At 48.0% G+C, this 21,870-nt stretch overlaps 4 protein-coding genes across 4 annotated transcripts; 2 read left to right on the top strand and 2 right to left on the bottom strand.

Annotated features, from left to right (window-relative positions):
- Nucleotides 1-9,063: 9,063 nt before the first annotated feature.
- Nucleotides 9,064-10,314, bottom strand: EDB93DRAFT_1101735 (Alpha/Beta hydrolase protein; the record flags this gene model as incomplete). The annotated part of the gene is made up of 7 exons (XM_041447127.1): nt 9,064-9,179; nt 9,235-9,370; nt 9,421-9,567; nt 9,623-9,806; nt 9,862-9,931; nt 9,978-10,046; nt 10,104-10,314. The coding sequence occupies 7 exons, from the start codon at nt 10,312-10,314 to the stop codon at nt 9,064-9,066; spliced, it is 933 nt and encodes a 310-aa protein (XP_041310734.1).
- Nucleotides 10,315-11,283: 969 nt separating this feature from the next.
- On the top strand, nt 11,284-14,464 carry EDB93DRAFT_1129196 (Alpha/Beta hydrolase protein). The gene is made up of 13 exons (XM_041448867.1): nt 11,284-11,534; nt 11,595-12,081; nt 12,135-12,248; nt 12,300-12,442; nt 12,547-12,631; nt 12,766-13,288; nt 13,352-13,417; nt 13,468-13,559; nt 13,617-13,672; nt 13,733-13,820; nt 13,953-14,128; nt 14,259-14,327; nt 14,379-14,464. The coding sequence occupies exons 1-13, from the start codon at nt 11,290-11,292 to the stop codon at nt 14,434-14,436; spliced, it is 2,202 nt and encodes a 733-aa protein (XP_041310733.1). The 5' UTR covers nt 11,284-11,289; the 3' UTR covers nt 14,437-14,464.
- A 489-nt stretch (nt 14,465-14,953) lies between these two features.
- On the bottom strand, nt 14,954-20,362 carry EDB93DRAFT_1335655 (P-loop containing nucleoside triphosphate hydrolase protein; the record flags this gene model as incomplete). Its single annotated transcript, XM_041455312.1, has 20 exons — nt 14,954-15,013; nt 15,043-15,112; nt 15,180-15,298; nt 15,358-15,596; nt 15,649-15,771; nt 15,818-15,893; nt 15,951-16,100; nt 16,157-17,115; nt 17,168-17,289; nt 17,360-17,418; nt 17,464-17,577; nt 17,634-17,877; nt 17,928-18,165; nt 18,288-18,435; nt 18,493-19,296; nt 19,348-19,536; nt 19,585-19,605; nt 19,662-19,820; nt 19,872-20,018; nt 20,225-20,362. The coding sequence occupies 20 exons, from the start codon at nt 20,360-20,362 to the stop codon at nt 14,954-14,956; spliced, it is 4,179 nt and encodes a 1,392-aa protein (XP_041310732.1).
- A 49-nt stretch (nt 20,363-20,411) lies between these two features.
- On the top strand, nt 20,412-21,778 carry EDB93DRAFT_65023 (Cerato-platanin-domain-containing protein). The gene is made up of 4 exons (XM_041456981.1): nt 20,412-20,539; nt 20,591-20,757; nt 20,809-21,474; nt 21,531-21,778. Exons 2-3 carry the CDS (start codon nt 20,695-20,697, stop codon nt 21,463-21,465), a joined length of 720 nt encoding a protein of 239 aa, XP_041310731.1. The 5' UTR covers nt 20,412-20,539; nt 20,591-20,694; the 3' UTR covers nt 21,466-21,474; nt 21,531-21,778.
- The last annotated feature ends 92 nt before the right edge of the window (nt 21,779-21,870 follow it).

The following is a 21,870-nucleotide window of genomic DNA, read 5'->3' as shown; positions in this document are numbered from 1 at the left end:
ACCTTTTAATATATAATGAGCATAGCTTATATTATTGCCTCTTATGACCAATATCAGCTCACAATAGGCTGGAGTTTGTGAGCTAGTGTGCATACTTGCCATTTCTCCTGATAAGGGGCCCATACCTTCAAAACATTGAATCTTCATGATCAGAAATCTGGAGTACATTTAAAATATATTAAGTATCATAGACATAAATTTACAGACAAATCCACCAAGAATTGAGTACTGAGGAAGTGAAATAGATAAGAAATGGAGTGTGGGAAACTTCAAAGACCCAAAGCATCGAAAATGGTCAGTGAAGCAATAATAGGACTTTAATGCTGAGTCAACTCATGTTTCCACTATATCCCTTCCACCCACCCCCTACCCTCAAGGCAGTAGGCAGTATGGGTTCCTTAGGTAGTTTACAATCTATCCTACATATTTTTAATGAAATCTTTGGCCTGAATCATCTATAAATGCGACTTTGTAAAAATATGTCTATTGTCACATTTCACACATATGCCTGTCATTACATCAATCCTTCATGGATCTTTCTAAACTATTAGGGCTATTATAATGGACATATATGGGTGTCATTGCAGGTCTCTGATCCCATCACAGGCTTGTCATGTTGGATATCTCAACATAATGTACAAGTCTCGCTATTAATATTCATTCTTTTATCTTTATGCTCACTTACTGCACACATGTACAAATGCACGCCTCATCTTTACATCATTGCTAACATGCCAGACAAATATATAATCCTCATACCTGCATCATCCTACCTCAGTCTATTTGTTCTCAGACTGAGGTATGACTATACATTCATTATCATACTCAACACTGACTAACATTTAACGTAGTCTTCAAATAATCTCCAATTGACAAGAATGACATGAGTATGAAAATCAGTGGTTCTGAGCCCAGCACCGCAACCATCACTACACTGAGTACCAATACTTGGTAGGACCACCAATACACTCACATAGACTCGGACTACAACCTTCATTAAGAAAGTTAAGCATAATAATAATTTTCAATTTTTCACTATCATTTTCCTATATTGACTAGCGAGTCCCGAGTCCCAACACTTGGTAGTCAATACAATTCCCAAGTTATTTGAACCCTACATCAATGGATAATACATACAAATACAGAATTCATGTCCAGTTGTAGTCACGTGTACCGGGTGTTGAGTTTCAGGTTTCGGTTCTCGACACTCGGTGATTTGTGCAGTGAGGGAAATATGGATATGTTGTATACATATCTTTGGGTTTCAGGCTTTGGATGTCGGGCCTCGGCACTCGGCACTCAGCACTTGGTGATTTGTGTACCGGGTGTCGAGTTTCAGGTTTCGGTACTCAACACTCGGTGATTTGTGCAATGAGTGAAATATGGATATGTTGTACACATATTTTCGGGTTTCAGAATTCGGGTTTCGGGCTTCGGACATCGGGCTTCAGGCCTTGGCACTTGGCACTTGGCACTTGGTGATGGGTGTACCAGGTGTTGAGTTTCGGGTTTCGGTACTTGACACTCGGTGATTTGTGCAATGAGTGAAATATGGATATGTTGTACACATATTTTCGGGTTTCAGGCTTCAGGTTTCGGGCTTCGGACATTGGGCCTTGGCACTCGGCACTCGGCACTTGGTGATTTGTGTACTGGGTGTCGAGTTTTGGGTTTCGGTACTTGACACTTGGTGATTGGTGCAGTGAGGAAAATATGGATATGTTGTATACATATTTTCGGGTTTCAGGCTTCGTGTTTTGGCCTTCGGACATCGGGCTTCAGGCTTCGGGCCTCAGCACTCAGCACTTGGCACTTGGTGATTTGTGTACCAGGTGTCGAGTTTTGGGTTTCGGTACTCGACACTCGGTGATTTGTGCAATGAGTGAAATATTGATATGTTGTATACATATTTTCGGGTTTCAGGCTTCGGGTTTCGGTCTTCGGACATTGGGCTCCGGGCCTTGGCACTCGGCACTTGGTGATTTGTGTACTGGGTGTCGAGTTTCGGGTTTTGGTACTTAGCACCCAGTGATTTGTGCAGTGAGGGAAATATTGATATGTTGTATACATATTTTCGGGTTTCAGACTTCAGGTTTCGGGTTTCGGGCTTTGGACATCAGGCCTCAGCACTTGGCACTTGGTGATTTATGTACCAGGTGTCAAGTTTCGGGTTTTGGTACTCAACACTCGGTGATTGGTGCAGTGAGGGAAATATGGATATGTTGTATACATATTTTCGGGTTTCCAGCTTCGGGTTTCGGGCTTCGGACATCGGGCTTCAGGCCTCGGCACTCGGCATTCAATGATTTGTTTAATGTAAATGAAAAATGGGCATGTTGCATACCGGGTTTCAAGTCTTGGGTTTTGGCACTCGACACTCGGTGATTTATGCAATGACTGTTCAGGTTTCGAACATCAGGTTTCGGGCCTCGGACTTTGGGGTTCGGCCCTCAGCACTCGGTACTTGGTGATTTGTGTACTGGGTCTCGAGTTTCGGGTTTTGTCACTTGACACTTGTTGATTTGTGCAATGAATGAAAAATGGACATTTTGCATACATGTTTTTGGGTTCCGGGCTTCGAATTTTGGGTCTCAGGCTTCGGATTTATCAGCACTCAGCACTCGGTAATTTGATAAATGGACTTTCAAGCTTCAGGCTTCGGGTGTTCAGGTGTTCATGTGTTTGGTGTCAGGAAATAGAAATTTCACACATTTTCACAAGTTTCCAGTTTCCAGTCTCGAGCTTGGGGTGTTCGGGTGTCCAGAATGTATGTTGCACAATGGGATTCAGTTTTTGGGCATCTGGGACTTGTTGGGGTGTCCAGAATGGATGTTGCACAATGGGATTCGGCTTTTGGGCATCTGGGACTCGGTAATCCGTGAATGTCAGACAGATATCTCACTACCTCAGCCCACCCATCTATATAACATCCCCCTCCATCGGCCCACCTGTCTATATAACATCCCCCTCCATCGGCCCACCCGTCTATACAATAAACCCTTACATCAGCCCACCCATCTATATAATACATATTCCACCGCTCCCTTGGCCCACCCGTGTACAAAATACTTCCTGTACATCAGCCCACCCATCTATACAATAAACCATTACATCAGCCCACCCGACATCTTCGAGGATATATATAATATCAGCATAGATGGGCCCACCCGTCTCCATCGGAAATAATATCCCTCCCAGCCCATCTGTCAACATCAGGGATATACTGTTGGAAGTCAGTACAAACGACGATAACGGTTATCGTAACACGTGACTGCTTACTTACATAATCACGTACAGTTTTTCTTTGTTCATTGTCATCTATGCACCTCAGTTGCTTGTATAGCCAACTGAGGTGAGACACTTTCGTTTACGGTCTACTTACCTAGCTAATACTTTCATTCAGTGTATATTCAATAGGTACATATACTAATACAGTTGCTTGTATAGCCAACTGAGTGTATATTCAATAGGTTATGAGCCCTGAGCTCCGCAACTGAAAAAGATCACCCACGCAATGTCCTCGAATGTTAAACATGGAGACGAGTTCTGGAGAGTCCTGAAGTTGGATGCTTTAGGGAAGGATTGGCCTCTGTGGAAAGGCAGACTCAAACTCTCATTGTTAGCTCGTGGACTGTCAGGGCACCTTACAGGATTAGGGATGCCAGTTAATCCAGCAGCTGGACAAGCAGCTGGATGGTCACCTACAACACCCACAGAGCTAGCTGAAATGCAAGCTTACGAGACTGCGATCAAGAAGTGGGACTGAGAACGATGTCATTGTTAGGCAACAAATAGCAGTACTGGTCCCAGATACTCTATTCATTCAACTCCTCTCCCTAACCTCCACGAAGGACTTCTTCGACACACTGAAGAACCAATTCGAGAATCAATCACTAGCCAGTCACCGTGGAATTACGTCATCAGCTCGGCGAGCTGAAACTAAAGGAAGGCGGGGATGCTCAAGCTCACGTAGACACATTGCGAAAACTACGAAGAAGAGCTAGCATCAGCTGGTGACCCTGTCCCAGACAAAGACTTTTTCAACATCACTTTCGCATTGCTCCCACGCAGCTATAACAATATCCTATCAGCTGTTTCGACAAGTATCCAGCTGCATCAGAAAACACCCACCATGCACAAACTCATGAATCTTGTTATAAATGAGTACGACTGATTACTCATCCAGAATGGGACAAAAGGGAAGTTGAAGAGCGATGACGTAGCTTTTTTGGCCGATGGGACCTCGTATAAGGGCAAGCAGCACTCGCAGAAGCCCAAATTTCCATACAATTGCAACAATTGTGGCTGGAAAGGTCACAAGAAAGAGGACTGCTGGGAAGACGGAGGAGGCAAAGCTGGTAAAGCACCGAAAGGGTGGAAGTCGCGTGGGAAGAAGTCGAAGTCGAAAGATGACGACAAATCCAAGGCTAGTGGGTCAAATGCAGATGCATCGAACTCGAAGGACAATTCTGAACCTGATGGGGTGTGGTTAGCGAGCACTGAAGATATTTGGGACGACGAACCCAAACCTCGAGACACATTGTCGATATCGTTTGACAGTGCCCAGCTTGCACGAAACAACATGAACACACACAGAGCATCTGTTGATCTCTACGACAGTAGTGCATCACAACACATGTCCCCATACTGTGACCGCTTCATTAATTTCAAATCAATTCCCCCATACCCGATCGAAGCAGCCGATAAATGTACCTTTGATGCCATAGGCAAAGGTGACCTTCCCATCGAAATCCCTAATGGTAACACCAAGACTCGCATCCTGTTGACAAATGTCCTTTATGCGCCGTCAATGGGAGCAACTTTGGTCTCGATCAGCAGACTCACTCGCGCAGGCTATGCGGCCTTATTTCGTGGAGACTCATGCCGAATTCTAGATGCTAAGAACAAGACACTAGGCGAAGTTACCATCAGTAGAGGATTATATCGCATTCGAAACGAATCTACCCCAAGTGCAGCGGCCACGAACACGTTTAAGGTCCAGTCTATGGAAGACTTACACCAACGAATGGCCCATATCTCCCCATTGGCTATTCGAGAGATGTTAGCAAAGGGGATGATAGAAGGAGTCACGCTAGACCCCAATCGTGCTACCATGGGTCAGTGCGAATCGTGCGAATATGCGAAAGCCACATGCAAACCAATAGGGAAGGAGCGAGACCCAAAACGATGTGAAAACCTCGGCGACGAAGTCCATACTGACTTGTGGGGACCCTCCCAAGTTCAAACACCAAGTGGGAAGACCTATTATGTGTCGTTTACAGACGACCACTCCCGTTATATGTGCCTATACCTCCAAGGGTCAAAGTCCGAAACATTTGAATCATACAAGACTTATGAGGCATGGTTGCAGACCCAGCACAACATTCGGGTCAAGCGTTTATGGTCAGATCGTGGCGGAGAGTACCTGAGTGATGAATTCACTCAACATCTTCGAGCAAAAGGGACAGAACGGAAACTCACCACCCACGATACCCCACAACACAACGGAGTCGCTGAAAGGTTGAATCGCACACTTGTCAAACGTGTCCGTGCAGTGCTACATGCAAGTGGTCTACCAAAGAATATGTGGGGTGAAGGCATCAAACACGCTGTCTACATGAAGAATCGCACTGCCACACGCTCACTACAAGGGAAAACTCCATATGAGATGTTGCACGGCAAGAAACCAAACTTAGCGGACTTACCAATCTGGGGGACCAAGGTATGGGTGCATGACCCAACCGGTTCGAAGCTAGACATGTGCGCATGCGCAGGTCGATGGATAGGATTTGATGCCGAGAGTGGAGCCCATCGGATCTATTTTGAGGACCGGAGGAGTATTTCCGTCGAACATAATGTAATGTTCGCAAGGCAGCACGAGGAAGGTCCAGTGCTAAGGCCAAACTCGCTGATTGAGAAGGAGAGCGAAACTACAAAAGCCAATCAGCAAGTGACCAATCCCCAAGCCCCATCCAATCCACACCAGGATCCAAATCCCCCGCCAAACCCAGACCCTCAAAACGATCCACTAGGTCCAAACTTCGAACAGCAGCCACCTGGCCCTAGACGATCTACTCGTCAGCGAACAGAATCACCATATATGCACAGGTTACGAAGCGGCGAAGGTACTCACAATGGTAGGAGTGGCGAGCCAATCATTCCTAGAGGGATGCAAAGGGTAGAGGAAGAGAGAGAGGAAGGTAGCGGTGGCATGGTAGCATCTGGAGAAGGATTAGGAAGAGAATTGGGATTTGATGAAGAACTTACCGCTTATGCGATGTTCGCGGGAATGAGTGAGGCTGAAGGCCTGGAACCAAGCACCATTGAAGATGCGAAGACACAATCTGATTGGGCGAAGTGGAGAGACGCCGTCAATGCAGAACTACAGAGTCTCAATGAAGCACGTACCTGGGACATTGTTCAGTGGCCCAAGAACAAGAATGTCGTCAGCTGCAAGTGGGTCTTCAAGATTAAAAGGAACACTGCAGGAGAAATCGATAAGTATAAAGCCCGGCTAGTCGCACGAGGCTTCACTCAAGTATACAGTGTTGATTATTACGAGACTTACGCACCAGTGGCTTGTCTCGCATCATTGAGACTGATTCTCGCTATCACCATGCGCCAAGACTGGGACGTTGACGTATTCGATTTCCACAGTGCGTTTTTGAATGGCAAGCTTGACGCGGATGAAGAGATCTATATGGAGTTGCCACCAGGAGTGGACTTAGGAGGAAAGGACGAGGTCGCGAAGCTTCGAGTTGTGCTGTATGGATCAAAACAAGGCGCATTAAAATGGTACAAACATTTGTGCAGAGAACTCACCGAATTAGGGTTCGAGCGGATGGAAAGTGACTGGGGAGTGTTCACAGCACACATAGGAGAAGACCTGCTCATCCTCGCAGCACACGTCGACGACTGCACCATAACTGGCAGCTTGAAGGAGCTAATTAAAGTGTTCAAGGTCGAAATCGCATCGCGATTTAGAATAACAGACCTAGGACCCATCAGCTGGTTACTCGGCATGAAAGTCACTCGAAACCGTGAAGCACGCACCGTCTTGTTATCCCAAGAATCATTTGTCGACGCTATCATTACGAAGTACAACTTCATTGATGCTAAACCCGCAGCAGTGCCTATGGACCCAAGTATTCAGTACACACAGGACCAATCCCCTACCACGACGACACAAGTCGCTGAAATGAAACAAGTCCCATTCCGCTCAGCGCTCGGATCCCTAATGTACCTGGCCATCGGAACACGTCCAGACATAGCCTTTGCCGTCTCGACACTCGCGCAGTTCGCAGACAAGCGGTGGACGCACTGGGAAGGAGTGAAGCGGGTATACCGCTATCTGCTGGGAACGAGGAAGTTGGGACTCACTTTTGGGACGAGTGGTGCAGGGTTAGTCGGGTATACTGACGCTGATGGCGCCAGTCAAGAGCACAGACGTGCCATAACCGGATTCGCGTTTTTGGTTGACGGCGGTGCAATATTGTGGGGCTCACGAAAGCAAGAGCTAGTAACCCTGTCAACTGCAGAGTCAGAATTCGTAGCGGCCACTCACGCAGCCAAGGAAGCTCAATGGCTTCATCGTTTCATCGGGGAAGTTTTTCGGCTGCTGCAGCATCCAACGACACTATACAGTGACAACCAGTCAGCAATCGCACTCACCAAAGATGGAAGCTACCATGCACGCACCAAGCATATCGATATTCGATACCACTACATTCGTTTCTGCGTCGAGAACGGCTCGATCGAACTATTATACTGCCCGATGGAGAACATGGTCACCGACACACTAATGAAGGCCCTTCCAAGCGTTAAGGTGAAGCATTTCGCACACGAGCTAGGAGTTAGAGTCATTGTTTGAGAAGGAGTGTTGGAAGTCAGTACAAACGACGATAACGGTTATCGTAACACGTGACTGCTTACTTACATAATCACGTACAGTTTTTCTTTGTTCATTGTCATCTATGCACCTCAGTTGCTTGTATAGCCAACTGAGGTGAGACACTTTCGTTTACGGTCTACTTACCTAGCTAATACTTTCATTCAGTGTATATTCAATAGGTACATATACTAATACAGTTGCTTGTATAGCCAACTGAGTGTATATTCAATATATACATAACATTGGCACATAGTCCGCTGGCCCATCTTATATGGGATATTATGTAGGTCGGGTGACCTGTATAATACGGAAATATGTCACTGTAATATGTGAAAGAGGGGACTTTGTTGTGGATTTGTGCTACTTGTACAGGCTTGTAAAATCTTGTACAATGACCCCCTAGTTTTCTGATGTAGTTTACATTTTTTGTACACTATGTGTTATCTATGGGTTCCCTGTACACCTGAGTCTGGTCATACTTCAATGGACGTGTCTGAGACTTGCGGAAAACTCAACAGCTAGCCTTTGGAATTTCCCCCTCAGACCTCATCAGATTTCCTCCAGACTTCATCTGAAATTAGGGACATGTACTCAGACAGTAAGGGGCACAGTGCATGAGCTGAAGCCTAGCCCCCTTACTCCATCTAGAAGAACTCTTCCTTTGTGATGTTCCAGTTCTTAACAGTATCATCAGACTGGAAGTCCCAGTTTCTAACACTCCTCCTCACCAACTGCAGTAAAAAAAATGTCAGAACATTGTGATTTTCTGCTGATGTTATTCAGGACTCGTAGGTCTCGATGGCTATACAGTATCAATACCTAACATTTCTGACAGTATGAAAGAATATATTTAGCAAAAGCAAAATTATATTCTTCTATACTAGTTCTCATGGGTACAATATCAAGAACTCATCAATTCACTGACTGAGTCAGGGATCATACTACAGCTTGCACGAGTGCATCAACTAATCATTTTGCATTGATCCACCAGAGTTCAGCGAATCCCCCAAAACATGCATCATGTGGGGTTCATCGACATAAATGCCTATCCTACAACACAAGTCCATGCCAGTATTTTTTCATTCCATTGAGGATGAAACATATGTAGAACAATACTTTATAATCTATGGGACCCGTTATGAGGTTGTGAATGCCCTGATGTAAGTCTATGCTTAGCAATAGCCGATAAGAACCCCATTGTATGGACCCAAGTGGTCCAAGGGATCGCCCGACGACATGTCCGGCACACTCCGGAGTGTGCACTCGTCATGCGTGTCGTCTTCGTCACCTATACCGGTGATCGATGATTGATGAGCGATAGTGTTCGAAAAGGCAAATGTTACACTTGCCTGGACATCGGACTACGTCATCATCAGATACGATGTGGACTTCTCCGTGGGTGTGTGAGAAGCCCAGCTGGCGATCAGGATTTATCGGGACAAAATCTAACCTATTGTTAACGCGTTGGAAGTCCGGTACCTGCCCCGCGATTTCAGTAATGAGGGGAAGCGACAATGATTCAAGCTTACCTTCGAATCAAAGAAAGTGGCCCATGCTGGATTTCCTACGCGGGGTTTACCAAATGTCACACCTTTGATAGCGATGTTAGAGGGAAGGTTCAGGGTCATGAACAGACACTCAATCTCAGAAAGAGCGCCTCCCAGAGAGTGTCCGACCTGCCCTCAAAAATATCGTTATTTGAGAGTGGCTACAAAAATGTTCTATGCTGACCAGCGTGACACTCTTGGCGCCATGTTTAGAGAGCAGGCTCTTGACCTCCTTCAAGATGATGCTCGCAGTTTTCGCGTGCTCGTCAGCAAATCCGCTGTGAAGTTGGACGTCGCTTTTGACACCGGGAAAAAGTTTTGAGTCCGGGCGTTTCAGTGATTCATTGGCATCAGTGTCAATAGCTTCACTGTGTGGGCCAATAAGTTTTCTCAAGTCGCATTAGGTGAAGCATGTACACCTACACTGAGGTTAGGTCTGTGCCTTGGTGAGCAACTACTACAGTATTTTTTGTCGGCCAGTAGCCAACGTAGTCTGCGAAATGTCTGGAAAGGCGTGCAGCATTTTTATTGGAACGTACAAAATTGGATGTCGTCGCCGTCACCCCCTGCGAGAGAAACCTCAAAGTCAGACAACTCCAGGCACGATGCTAAGAGTTCAATTATTGAGGCAAGGCAAACCAAATAGAGTAGGTCTGATTGCGTACCACAATTCCATTCATTTACGGTGTAAGGCGAACAATAAGCAACATGGGCAAAATGAGCATACGGCGTCAAATCAGCCACATCGGTGGCCGACATCTTAGTGACATCCGAGACACCCGCCCGACGCGTTGCGGGAGCTGCGGGGAGGGGATCCGCCACAACTTGCAAGGTGTATGCAAGCATAAGGCTTGAAGCGAAAGAAAGGAAGAACATGATTCACTGGGTGTAGTGGATTTCTGTCGATTGTGCTGTAAACATGGTCTTATTTATACTGAGTGTTTTGAGCCGGCAACCGCGTTTGAGGGATGATTAGTGTGCACGCAAACGGGGATAGGAGAGCCGGTACCATGCGACATAATTGTTCTGGCAGAACTTAGAGTTCTTCCAACCGCTCTGGCAGAAGAGGTTGTCCCTGCAACGGGACGGTGGCAGAATCTGGCAAATCCAAAACATCCGAAACTTGAACTCAATAACATGAAGCCGACGTCCCTAGAGTCAGATAGTGCACGCTGGAGAATGCCTACTGGTCCAGAGAGTATCGCGCTTGAAGACATTGTTGCCGAATTTCGACTTTCGAGGAGTTGAAGAGGCCCGAAGAAGATCAAAGCATTGACGAAGTTGAAGTGCTCGAGGGAAATACTGTTGATTTCAGCGAGTTGCATCGGCCGAACAAGGAATAATTACATAGGCTATTAATTCTAGAAGAGGTTGAATGGTGAGGATGACGGATAGGACTTATCGATGTCGTTAGGAATGTCATACATGATGGTCTACATACCCTAGAGTTTTGCCGGTTGCGCCGGTTATCTAGACCGGTAAAACTGATCTCACACTTCCAGACATTGATGATAGGTCAATGCAACCTTTGAGAAAGTGTTCCGCGTCAGAGTCGTCACTGAGATGACGATGGACAGGATCAAGGGCAGCGGATAGTGGACGTGCGTTCTAGTGCGACGGCGAAATCCGGAACACTTGCCATAAGCAAAACTTTGAGTTTATATAGGTCACATGTGATCCTTACCCACATGATACTTTGTCGCATGACATTGACTGGTTAGCATGCAACAGTAAGTGATAATTTATCTTAAATTCGAGCACCTCGTGTTGATCTAGCTAGGTCCAGGCCGTGGTGCACGAGGCCATAGTATGATTCAGCCTATCTTCAAAGTTCAAACGTACACGCGCCTGATGCGTATACTTCCTTTCTTGCAGCTGGGCTTCGCTGCTCAGGTGCCATTATATTCCACTTCCATTTCACCAGCTTCTGTCCCACAAATCCCTCAGATGGCTACACATTTTACCCTCAGCGAGGGTGCAAATGCACTCTCCCCGCAGGATATGCTTACCCTTTCTCGGCCTGGTGCTCCCCTGCCAAATGATATTGGTGATCTTGCTATCGTACCCATCAGCACTTACTCTTTTCAGGACCGCAAGTATGATTTCCTTTTCTTTCTTAGTTCTTATAGTCGTAATGTTCACTGCCTGATTGTTAGGTCCCACAAGTCACTTTCTGTTATCGCTCTCAGCGATGGCCAGACCTACGACATTCCTTTGCCGGATGGCGGCGATGCCTTCTGGCTTGATTCTCGCACAATCGCACATATCGTGACAAAGGATGACACACAGAGTCTCTACACCATCCCCATCAGCACTTCTCCTCTCTCGTCTGACCTCTCCTCCCACGTAGGATCCTTCCCCATTACCACTGCAAGCGCCTTCCGCTACAACCCCAGCGCTCAGCACCTCATGTTCTCCGCATACGTTTATCCTGATGGCCTCGTCGAGACTGTAAAGGAGCAGGACGCAGCGTATGAGAATCGGGGCAATTCTGGTCTGGTGTATGATGAGACGTTTGAGCGCCATTGGGATACGTGGGTTGGGCCTAAGAGAAAGGCTCTCATTGGGATCAGTCTGGCAAAAGTAGGTGCGAAGTGGGTACTGGGGGAAACTTACGTGAATGTGCTAAAGGGGACGGGACTCGTGAGTGTTTGTTTCTACCTTTCGGGGATGGTGGTGAAACTGATATGAGCTAGTCTTCCCCCGTAGAACCGTTCGGCGAAGCAGATGACTATGATATTTCCCAAACGCATGTCATCTTCACTGCCAAGGACCCACAGCTTCCCAGGGCCGTGCACACCAGGCAGAATGTGCGTGCAGCTCGTGTCTTACTGTTTCTATGCTAATACACTACCACATAGATTTACATTGTTACACATGACGGAAAAGACCTCAGACAACTCACCTCGGGCATCCAAGGTGCGACACACTCACCCGTATTCAGCCCTTCTGGCGATAAAGTCGCCTGGCTTGAACTGGCTCTTGATGGGCATGAGAGTGATCGGTGGGTCATGCGACCCATTCATATACTATTCTGACGTTAATTCAATGCATGTACCTCCCACTCGCCCATATATCACTTCCCACGTTGTCAACTCACATGCACAGTGCGAGAGTGGTGATCTACGATCTCGAGAAAGATGTCCGGTTCACCATCACGGAGGACTGGGACCGCTCCCCTGATTCTATTATTGTGAGTTCATCATCCAATCATCCTTACTTCCTTCATTTCTATCCCCTAAATCATGATCCTTGTCATTTCCTTGCGGGTCTACTCATCCCTCCCATACGTTTCGTCGTCGTACTAGCCAGCTAAGCCAAATACAGTTCTCCCCTTCCGCTGCCCTCATTTACGCCACCACCGGCGATCACGCCCGCATCAAGATATTTGCGCTGGCTATCCCACCTACACCTCCCCCCAATTCCACACAGATCACTCAACCTACAGCCCTCACATCCAGAGGTTCTATATCTGGCTTCACACCAATCCCAGGTGGCAGGGCCACCTTTGCGCTTTCAAGCTTGACGTCTCCAAATGAGGTGTACGAGCTTAGTGGGCTTGATGCCGTCGAGCGGGATCTCTTAGCAGGAATGAACGCAGATGTGAAGGCGACGACGCTTACCCGCCTTACTTCGTTCTCTTCTGCTGGGCTCCAGGGCAAAGATCTCGCTCCCGGGAAGGATTTTTGGTTCAAAGGTACGGCTGAGGGGCAGGACACTCACGGTTATGTGATTACCCCACCTGGATTCGAACGCGGGATTAATGGGAAGTGGCCTGCGGTGATGTTTATTCATGGAGGTCCAGAGAGCGCTTGGTTTGATCAGTGGTCGACGCGGTGGAATCCTAATGGTACACAATTTCCTTTTGTTGGGTTACGAGGGTTGCCTAATGTTTGGGCTATGCGTGCTCTAGTCTTTGCAAGCCAGGGGTATATAGTCGTTGCTATTAATCCAACGGGATCTACTTCATTTGGACAGAGTGAGTTACCCTCTTCTCTTGTCTACTCTTGTACTGACGCAACATGCCAGAATTCACAGATGGAATCAATAAAAACTGGGGAGGCCGTCCCATCCAAGACTTGCTGATGGGATGGAAGTATATCCTTCAAGAATACCCAGAGGTGAGGTCCTGCACCCTCCCACTCGACGCTTCCTGACGTCGATTTTTCGGCATATAGATTGACCAAAACCGCACGGCGGCGGCTGGTGCTAGTTATGGTGGATATGCAATCAAGTGCGTATCATCTCCTTCTCGCCCTTGATATCCTCTTGTTCTAATGATCGTTCTTTGCAGCTGGATCCAAGGCAACCCCGAACTCGGATTTGGGTTCAAGGCACTGGTCTGCCACGATGGAGTGTGTTCCCCCTTGTGGCATGAAGGAGTGAATGAAACGCTAATGCATTTACATCAAACAGGTATTCGACACAACCTACAATAGCTACGCCACAGATGAACTATTCTTTGTGCGGCTCCCATCCTCCCTTACAACGCTAACCACTAATACTCACCACAGTTCAACCACGAATGGGGAGGACGTCCGTGGGATCCTGCCGCAATCGAAGCCTCGCGGAAATATAGCCCCGTGCATACCGTCGCCAAGTGGTCGACCCCACAATTGATAATTCATAGCAGCAAGGATTACAGGATTCCAGAGGGAGATGGTATTGGGGTGTTCCATGCATTGCAGCAGTGCGTTTTCCTTTCGTTCTAATTCTCCATATATGGTTCTCTTGCACCTATCGTTTCTTTTCGATCCTCAGTTCCTCTTCCTTTTATTTTTGCTCCTAGTGGGTGACTCGTATTGATTGACCTCATGTAGGTTGGGCGTTCCAAGCCGCCTTTTGATCTTCCCAGACGAGAACCATTGGGTGATAAACGCTGGGAATAGGTGTGTATGGTGTTATACACGCCAGTCATGAGCTGATGTTGACTGGGACAGTTTGAAATGGCACTACGAAGTATTTAGGTGGTTGGATCAGTTCGTCGGGCGTTCTTAGACATAAAAGCGTGACTAGGAGAGAATCTTGTCTGAAAGTGGTAACTAAAGGGTACGTTGTGAAGGGGCAAGTCGGGCGTTTGTAACATAACTTGAATGAGTAGAACCTTCGTGATTTATGATTTGTGAGCTGAATCGTTTGATCTGCCACCTAGGCGTCTCTTTGCAATACCATGCCTGTGATGCAAGCACAAATCGATGGTATCTTCAGCATATTGGCGTCGGTGACGTTCATCGCAGTCGTGAGATATCAATGTATCTGGAGTATGGACATCACCCCATAGTACAATCAATGAAATTACAATAAATTCCTCTTAATGAACTTTGCAAAGCACAAGTATGAGTGCAGATATTCATGGTAAAGTCCACACAGCAAAGGTCGTAGCTCACTGGCAGACCCCTCACCACACTATCTCTAATCACTTGATGCATAATGCATGGCTTCTTCATTAGCTTACACTTACCCCGTAGTTTCGAGCCTCCGAGTCGGAGGCACTCGAGCAAAGTACTCAACCTCCTCACCAGGTCCTCAACTTTATAATTTCCTTGACCCCCTCACCCGCCCTGCCTTTCCAAACCTGCCCATCATCTTGTTTGTAACACTTACCAACGCATGCTTCGTCTCGCTCTCTGGCCAATCCTCCAAATCAAAGAACAAGGGCGCGCACTCGAGGAGCCTGTAGGAGCGTCAATGCACAATTTTGCATCAGCATATAAATCTACAGTGTTAAGAGGCGTACGTACCACTCCGGTCGGACACCCGTGACTGTCCGTAGATAGGGTCTGTTCGTGACCACGAACTCGTTGAAAATCACCCACTCCGGCTGTGTATCCAGTCTGCACGATGGATGCAGCACCACGGGCTACCACGGAAGAATTTCCATCAGCACGCCAATCACGACTCAAGGTTGAGATAATATACCTGATTGTTTAAGGTCATATAATTCCTCTTCCCTCCCACCTTGTGTGCAGCTTGCATGAAGAAACCACAACACAACGCCTTTTTGATTGCCAGAGATATCGCACCCTGATCTTGAACGCTTACGATATCCACCTCAAACCGCCCCATCGTCCGTTCCAACTGCTCGCGCACGTGGACTGCTTGCAGCAGCGCTGGAGCGGAGAGGTAGTGCTCCCACGTCCAGTCTTTGTCGTGTTGGTCTGAGGTAGTTGCAAGTGAGTACGTACGCATTTGTAGGAAGTGGAAACTTACTTAGAATGTACTCGTTGTACACGTTCAGAAGCATTAGGTGATCGCCACCGGGGACGGTAAGTAGAGCCTTTGCAGCATCCGCCTCTTCTCGCTTGTTACTTGGCCGTAGCCATACATTTGGCACTACAAGAGAGTCAGATGCGAGCAAATCTCCACGATCAGTACGCACCTGACAGCATCGCAGTGATCGTCAGTATCTCGTTGCTACACTTAAACTCTGGGCTGATGAGCAGCATCTTTGAGAGCTAGGAGAATGCGTCAGAACCGTCAAGACCAGACCCACCGCCAGGACAATCGCCTACCTGTGGATCAAGAGGGAATTCAGCCATGATACTCCCAAGCGCCGTGAGGTTCCCATCGTCATCCACAGCTGCGAGATAATTCAATACCTCTAGCGCCCTCATCAATGACTCTGGCGCTGGCTCATCCAAATAATCAAACTTGACAAGATCCTACACAAGCATCAGCTCGACTCCAAAAACAGCACTTCCCACCACATCGCACTCACTTTGATCCCTGCCTTGACAAGCATCAACACCGTGCTTACTAGATTACTCCTCAAAATTTCCGGTTCCGTCTGTTCCTGGAGCACCGACATGAAGTTCTTCTCCGTGTACAACCTAAAGCATTTGCCTGGCCTCGTTCGCCCGGCACGGCCCGTACGCTGTTGCGCCGACTCCTTGGAGATTGGGCTCACAAGTAAGCTCTCCACGCGGGTGCTGGCATTATACACCTTCTGCTTAGAAAACCCCGGATCCACGACGTACACAATCCCATCGATCGTCAGCGACGACTCTGCGATGTTCGTGCTCACCACGACCTTGCGTCCTGGTGGGCCACTAGTACTGCCTGCTTTGGGCGGCGGGTCGAAGATGCGCTGTTGTTGTTGAGGCGGTAACCAGGAGTACAATGGGATGCACTCGAGAGGGCCTACGGTCTCAGGGTAGGAGGCGATGAGGTCATCCACCTCGCTCTTAATACTACGGCAGGCACCTTCTATCTCCTCCTCACCCGTCAGGAATACCAAGATATCTCCTGGTTTCTCAGTGCAATGGATCTTGAGTACAACACGGATAGCGGCCTTGACGTAGTCTGACACCGGCTTCTTGTTGTAGACCACTTCAACGGGGTGAGTGCGGCCGGGAACCTTGAATAGCGGAGGAAGGGCGTCGCTGGATACAGCAAAGTACTCCTGAAACTTGAGAGCGTCCAGAGTGGCAGACATGATAATGAGCTTGAGGTCTGGGCGACGGCGAGCGAGAGTTTTGAGAACTCCCATGAGGATGTCAGTAGCAAGCGTGCGTTCGTGAGCGTCATCGACGATGATAGTGGAGTACCGGCTGAGGTCTGGGTCGTGCATGACTTCGCGAAGGAGTATGCCGTCTGTCATGTATTTGAGGAAGGTTATGCCGGGCTCGGTCACATCTTCGAAACGTATCGAGTAACCGACTTGTTGACCGAGTAGGACTAGATGATCGAGTGAGTTCGGCATGAAATCAGAACAGTCAAACAAACAGACCGTCCATCTCATCTGCCACGCGTTCCGCGACAGCTGTGGTAGCGACTCTGCGAGTCTGAGTGCATGCCACAATCTTATTCTTGATGTGTGGAAGATCTGAGTAGACGACGAACTGGGGTATTCTACCAGTGACAAAGAGAGTGTATGATAGGTTAAGCGACTGAGAGCATCAGTCAAGGGGTGACAACTCACTGCGTGGTCTTGCCTGAGCCCGTCTCCCCGATCATGATGATGATTTGGTGTTTGTTGAACTGCAAATGTCAGGGTGAATGGAATGAGATGTGCATAAAACTAACTATCTTATAGAACTCGGTCATATGTGCAAACACGGGGAGCGTTTTGCGAGATTCCAAGATCTTTTTGTATTGCTCAGTGTGGGGTTGGTTTGTGAACGGGTTTGTATCGTTTTCCTAAGCGATTTTCCGAGTAAGCAAGCCTAGATGTAGTTCTGCTATTGAGGACATACCAATAAAAGGTGGACTTGATCTGCGGTGACCTCCCGGGGAAGATAACCGAAGTTCCTCGAGGGACCGGCGCTATCGAGAGTGCTTGAAGCAGCTCGTTCTCGATCTGCGGCGACCTCTCGCAGAACAACGGAAAAGAGAGGCTCGCCAGGGGAGGCACCTGTACCATCTAGAGTGCTTGAAGTAGCTCGCCCTCGATTCTCAGTCTTTTGGTGACCAGGGACTTCGTCGTTCGTACTGCTGGCCCTTTGAAAGGACCTCAGGATTGCAATCAAAGTCGTTTATGAATCCTTTACCACGTTACGAAGTTCCACAGCTTCTTGATCAGTTCTGTCATGAGAGATATGTGGGACAACTTGAAGTGAGGCTTAGTGCAATGTGAGATGAAGGAAGCTTTATCCCATCCAAGAATTCGTGGGCATTCATATATTGGTATCTTGTAAGCGCTTTGGGCGTCACCATAATCATACAAAATGAGGCATGAACTCGCACGCGCATCATAGATAGCGATAAATTCATATGGAAACTCCAAGGCTAGAAGAACAAAGTGTGCGATGCAAAGAATGAGAATCATAAGTCACGTGGAAATCACAAACGTAAGTAAGACAAACCCTCCGGCGAACCATCCTCACCAGGGGCTTTCTACCCGCGCGCACTCTTCGCAGGAGGCTTCTTCCCGCCACCCGGTATTATAGCGGTCGTGCTCGAAATAAGCTTCCTCTTTTTTGCCGGCGCCTGCGACACGGCTTTCATACTGCTCGTCGCTGCGATGCGCTTGGTGCCATAAACTTCACGGCGATTTTCCTAGCGGGCGCGGGCGTCAGCATGCTGAACCAAACGTTCACGACAGGAGGAATGTACCTCGGCGCCCAGCGTCAGTTCGTCATCTTCCTCTTCTGAAGAGTCAACTTCGTTCTCGGTGGCTGGATCACTACCTGGCTCTGATATCTTATCTTCTACATCTCGATCTTCATCGATCTCAATATACTGTCGTTTAGTGCTTAGTTTTTGGGCAGAACGGGACGAGGAGGTAGGTTTGCTGGTAGCAGAATTGGATAGTAGTGTATTGCCAGTCCCAGAAAGTGTGGGTTTACTAGGTCTTGCTGTAGATTTCGACGGTGGTGGTGCGGATTTGGTGGATACGGCCGATGTAGGCTTGTTATTGAGTGATGCAGATTTGCTGGTAGCTGAGACAGCTTTGTTGGTGCCCTGTCTAACGGAGTTGGTGGGTTTGCTGGGTTTCGATAAGGTTTTGCTCGAGATGGCTGAAGTTTGTCTACCAGATCTTGGTACTGTGGATGCTGGATCCAAGCTTGATGATGAGGCAGAAGAACTCGATGCAGATGGTGCTTCATCAGAAATGGTGTCCTCCATGCTCTCCTCCTTTACAGGCACCTCGATCACAGCCTGAACGCGTCGGATTAGGTATTGCTTGGACTGGTCTCCGGAGGCCCTGCGGTTCGCGGAAACGGGAGTGGGGAGTTGTTGCGTGGATATGGGTTTGGGTGCTCTGGATGACGATGTAGATATGGATTCATCAGGAAGTTCGGAGGTGTAGGGAGGGAAACGGTGACGTGAGGATGCTGATGGGTCGCTAATGCTTGTTGTGTTAGGGTAATGGAACATTTTCGTGAATGGAGTGGACGCGTGTGCTTGGACAGTGTGCTGTTGCATGAAAGTCAGATACAAGATTCAAGGAATGAGAGTGGCCCGCACAGAAAGCTGCTCTTCAATAAGCTCATCCACACGCTTTGCGAGCTTGTGGCGCTCCTGCTCAACGCGTAGAAATTGCTCTTTCCAGCTGGTGGCTTCCTGACGCGACGTGTCTTCGAGACGGAGACACTGTTGTTTCCACTGCTCGGACTCGTAGCGAAGTTGAGCGATCGTCTCTGCATGGTGTTTTATCTGCACGCGGATATTAGTATATCTACGCTATCAAAGAAATGGGCGTACAGTCAATTCGGCTTGCTCAACCTTGTCAGGGGCAAAGTTGAATACGGGAAAAGTGCAAACATCGAGTGGGGACATACAGCAGACTTTCGGGCACCAGCCTCTTGCTTCCACGCCTGCTCCTCGAGCCTAAGCTCATGAAGAGCTGTAATGGCTTCATCCCGTTCGCGACGCGCTTCCCGTGCTTCAGCACATGCTTGTGCGACTTCTTGACGTGATTGATCCTGTATGTTCGTGAACTGCACAGGTCAATGAATCTAGAAGAACATTGAAGAAGACGGTGAACTTACTGCAGTGTTTACTGCTTTATTCAGAGACGCGAGTGCATCCGTGAGTATGACGGACGGCGGGGAGTTTGTTGTCATCTGGCTGCAAATCGGGCGAGAGCAAGACACGCCGCCTTTGACAGTTCCCGCGTTCCCGATTCCATTATTACACTGCCACTTGTCCACAGCACAGACTTAAATTAAATGAATTCGAAAGCCAGCTGGTTTTCATGCCTGCAATGCCACGCGGAGACCGCCGTAGGTACTTGGGACTGGTACCAATCGTGTATCCGATTCTTTTAACTATTCTTTTGCTGCATAACGCACGGTGACGGTCACATTAATATTCACATTTCCCCATGTCTTTTCTAGCTCACTGGATGCCCCCAGGTCTCCACTCGCAGGAGCATGACCAGTTGCGGTGGAATATCTAGCCGTTTGACGGTTATGCGAACAGCACCATGAGGAGAGACCGGAACTTGGAACAAGCCGTCACCCAAAATGTCCGGTAGCATTCCTTCGCTGTGGGCTACATACTGTCTGCCATAGTAGCTCTGCTTCGAATTACCACCAAAATCAAAGTCGCTAGTCTTTCGTTACACGGAGCATACTGAGAGACTAGTCGACACACTTTTGCACCTCGGCGACTAGTGGCTTTCAAATCAACGCGCGTACCCTCGACCGTTGTGAGGGTGATTTCAACTTCTTCAACTGTTCATTGAACCTTTTCTTACAATCGTCAGATGATCCGGTCAAGACAGAAAGTGTCCTTCCTTTTAAGAGTCATCATTTTGACATTCGCTGTTAATCTGCTTCTTGGCTATGTCTTAGTGTCATCGCCACCATAATGGCCCCTCTTGCGCACGGCTGTCGTAGCGCTGAGGGGAATGAAAATTCTACATGTGGTCATGTACGCCACTACTTTCAGCTCAGACGTGTACTTGATGTCTTGTTAATCAAGGTTAATCAGAAGTCGGGAACCTGTTGCCGACACCCTGCCCATATGCCTCGAGTGGAGCCCGTTCTGGCGTCTAACCCTTTTCCTCGACGTATAAAACGAGTAACAATTCTTGACGTTCTACATCCCAAGTTACTGCATAATATTCTCATCGAATTGCTCTTTCACACAATGAAATTCACAATTGCCAGTGCTCTCATCTCTGTCATTGCCCTCCCAGCGTTTGCAGTGCCCGCATACCCAGCAAACATCACAGCAAACGTCACATTGCCAGCGAACGTCACATACCCAGCGTATGTCACATACGATCCTGTGTACAGGAACCCCAATTCGTCCCTCGTTAACGTCGCGTGTTCTAATGGCGCGAATGGTCTTTTGACCAAGGGATATACCACCTTCGGCTCTATCCCTTCATTCCCCAACATCGGAGGTGTTCCGGGTGCCACCTGGAACTCCTGGTTGTGCGGCACCTGTTGGAGCCTTCAATACACGACGCCCGGCGGCAACCAAACCACCATCTTCATCACCGCCGTCGATGCTGCTTACACATTCAACATCTCGCCGCAGGCGTTCAGTAACTTGACTAATAGCACTAGCTTCGAGCCCGGCAAAGTTACTGCCAACGTTACTCAAGTCGCTACGATCAACTGTGGCATGTAGTGGTGACATGTATGTTCATCTTTGACGTTCTGCGAGACTCGAAGTCTGATCCAACGTGAATCTAGGCAATTACGCTGGAGGATTTTTGTGTGTGCTGGAACGGTTGAAAGTATCGGGGCAAGAGGTTTTTGAGTCTTTAGTTCGTGGGCGGGTCGGCTTGTATGTTGCGGCTTGTACATTAATAATTGCTTGTACGTTGCGATTCGTTATTCAGAAGTGTGTACGATACAATATTTTCGAGAAAGTAGTTCCTCGATGAGCGATTCAGTGTGTTATATGGTAAACTTCCTGGTTAGTATCTACAGTGGTTCGGATAGTACTTCATAGCGCCTCGGCTTTCCGAGCACCATAGTGACAATATTGCCCGATATAAAACTCGCCACGAGTCCTTGACTTCAGCACGGC

Source organism: Suillus bovinus (genome assembly GCF_016758785.1).
Source record: "Suillus bovinus strain UH-Sbo-P2 chromosome Unknown EDB93scaffold_10, whole genome shotgun sequence".
Lineage (NCBI taxonomy): Eukaryota > Fungi > Basidiomycota > Agaricomycetes > Boletales > Suillaceae > Suillus > Suillus bovinus.
The sequence above is the reverse complement of the archived record's forward strand: the minus strand, read 5'-3'. Positions and strand labels throughout refer to the sequence as shown.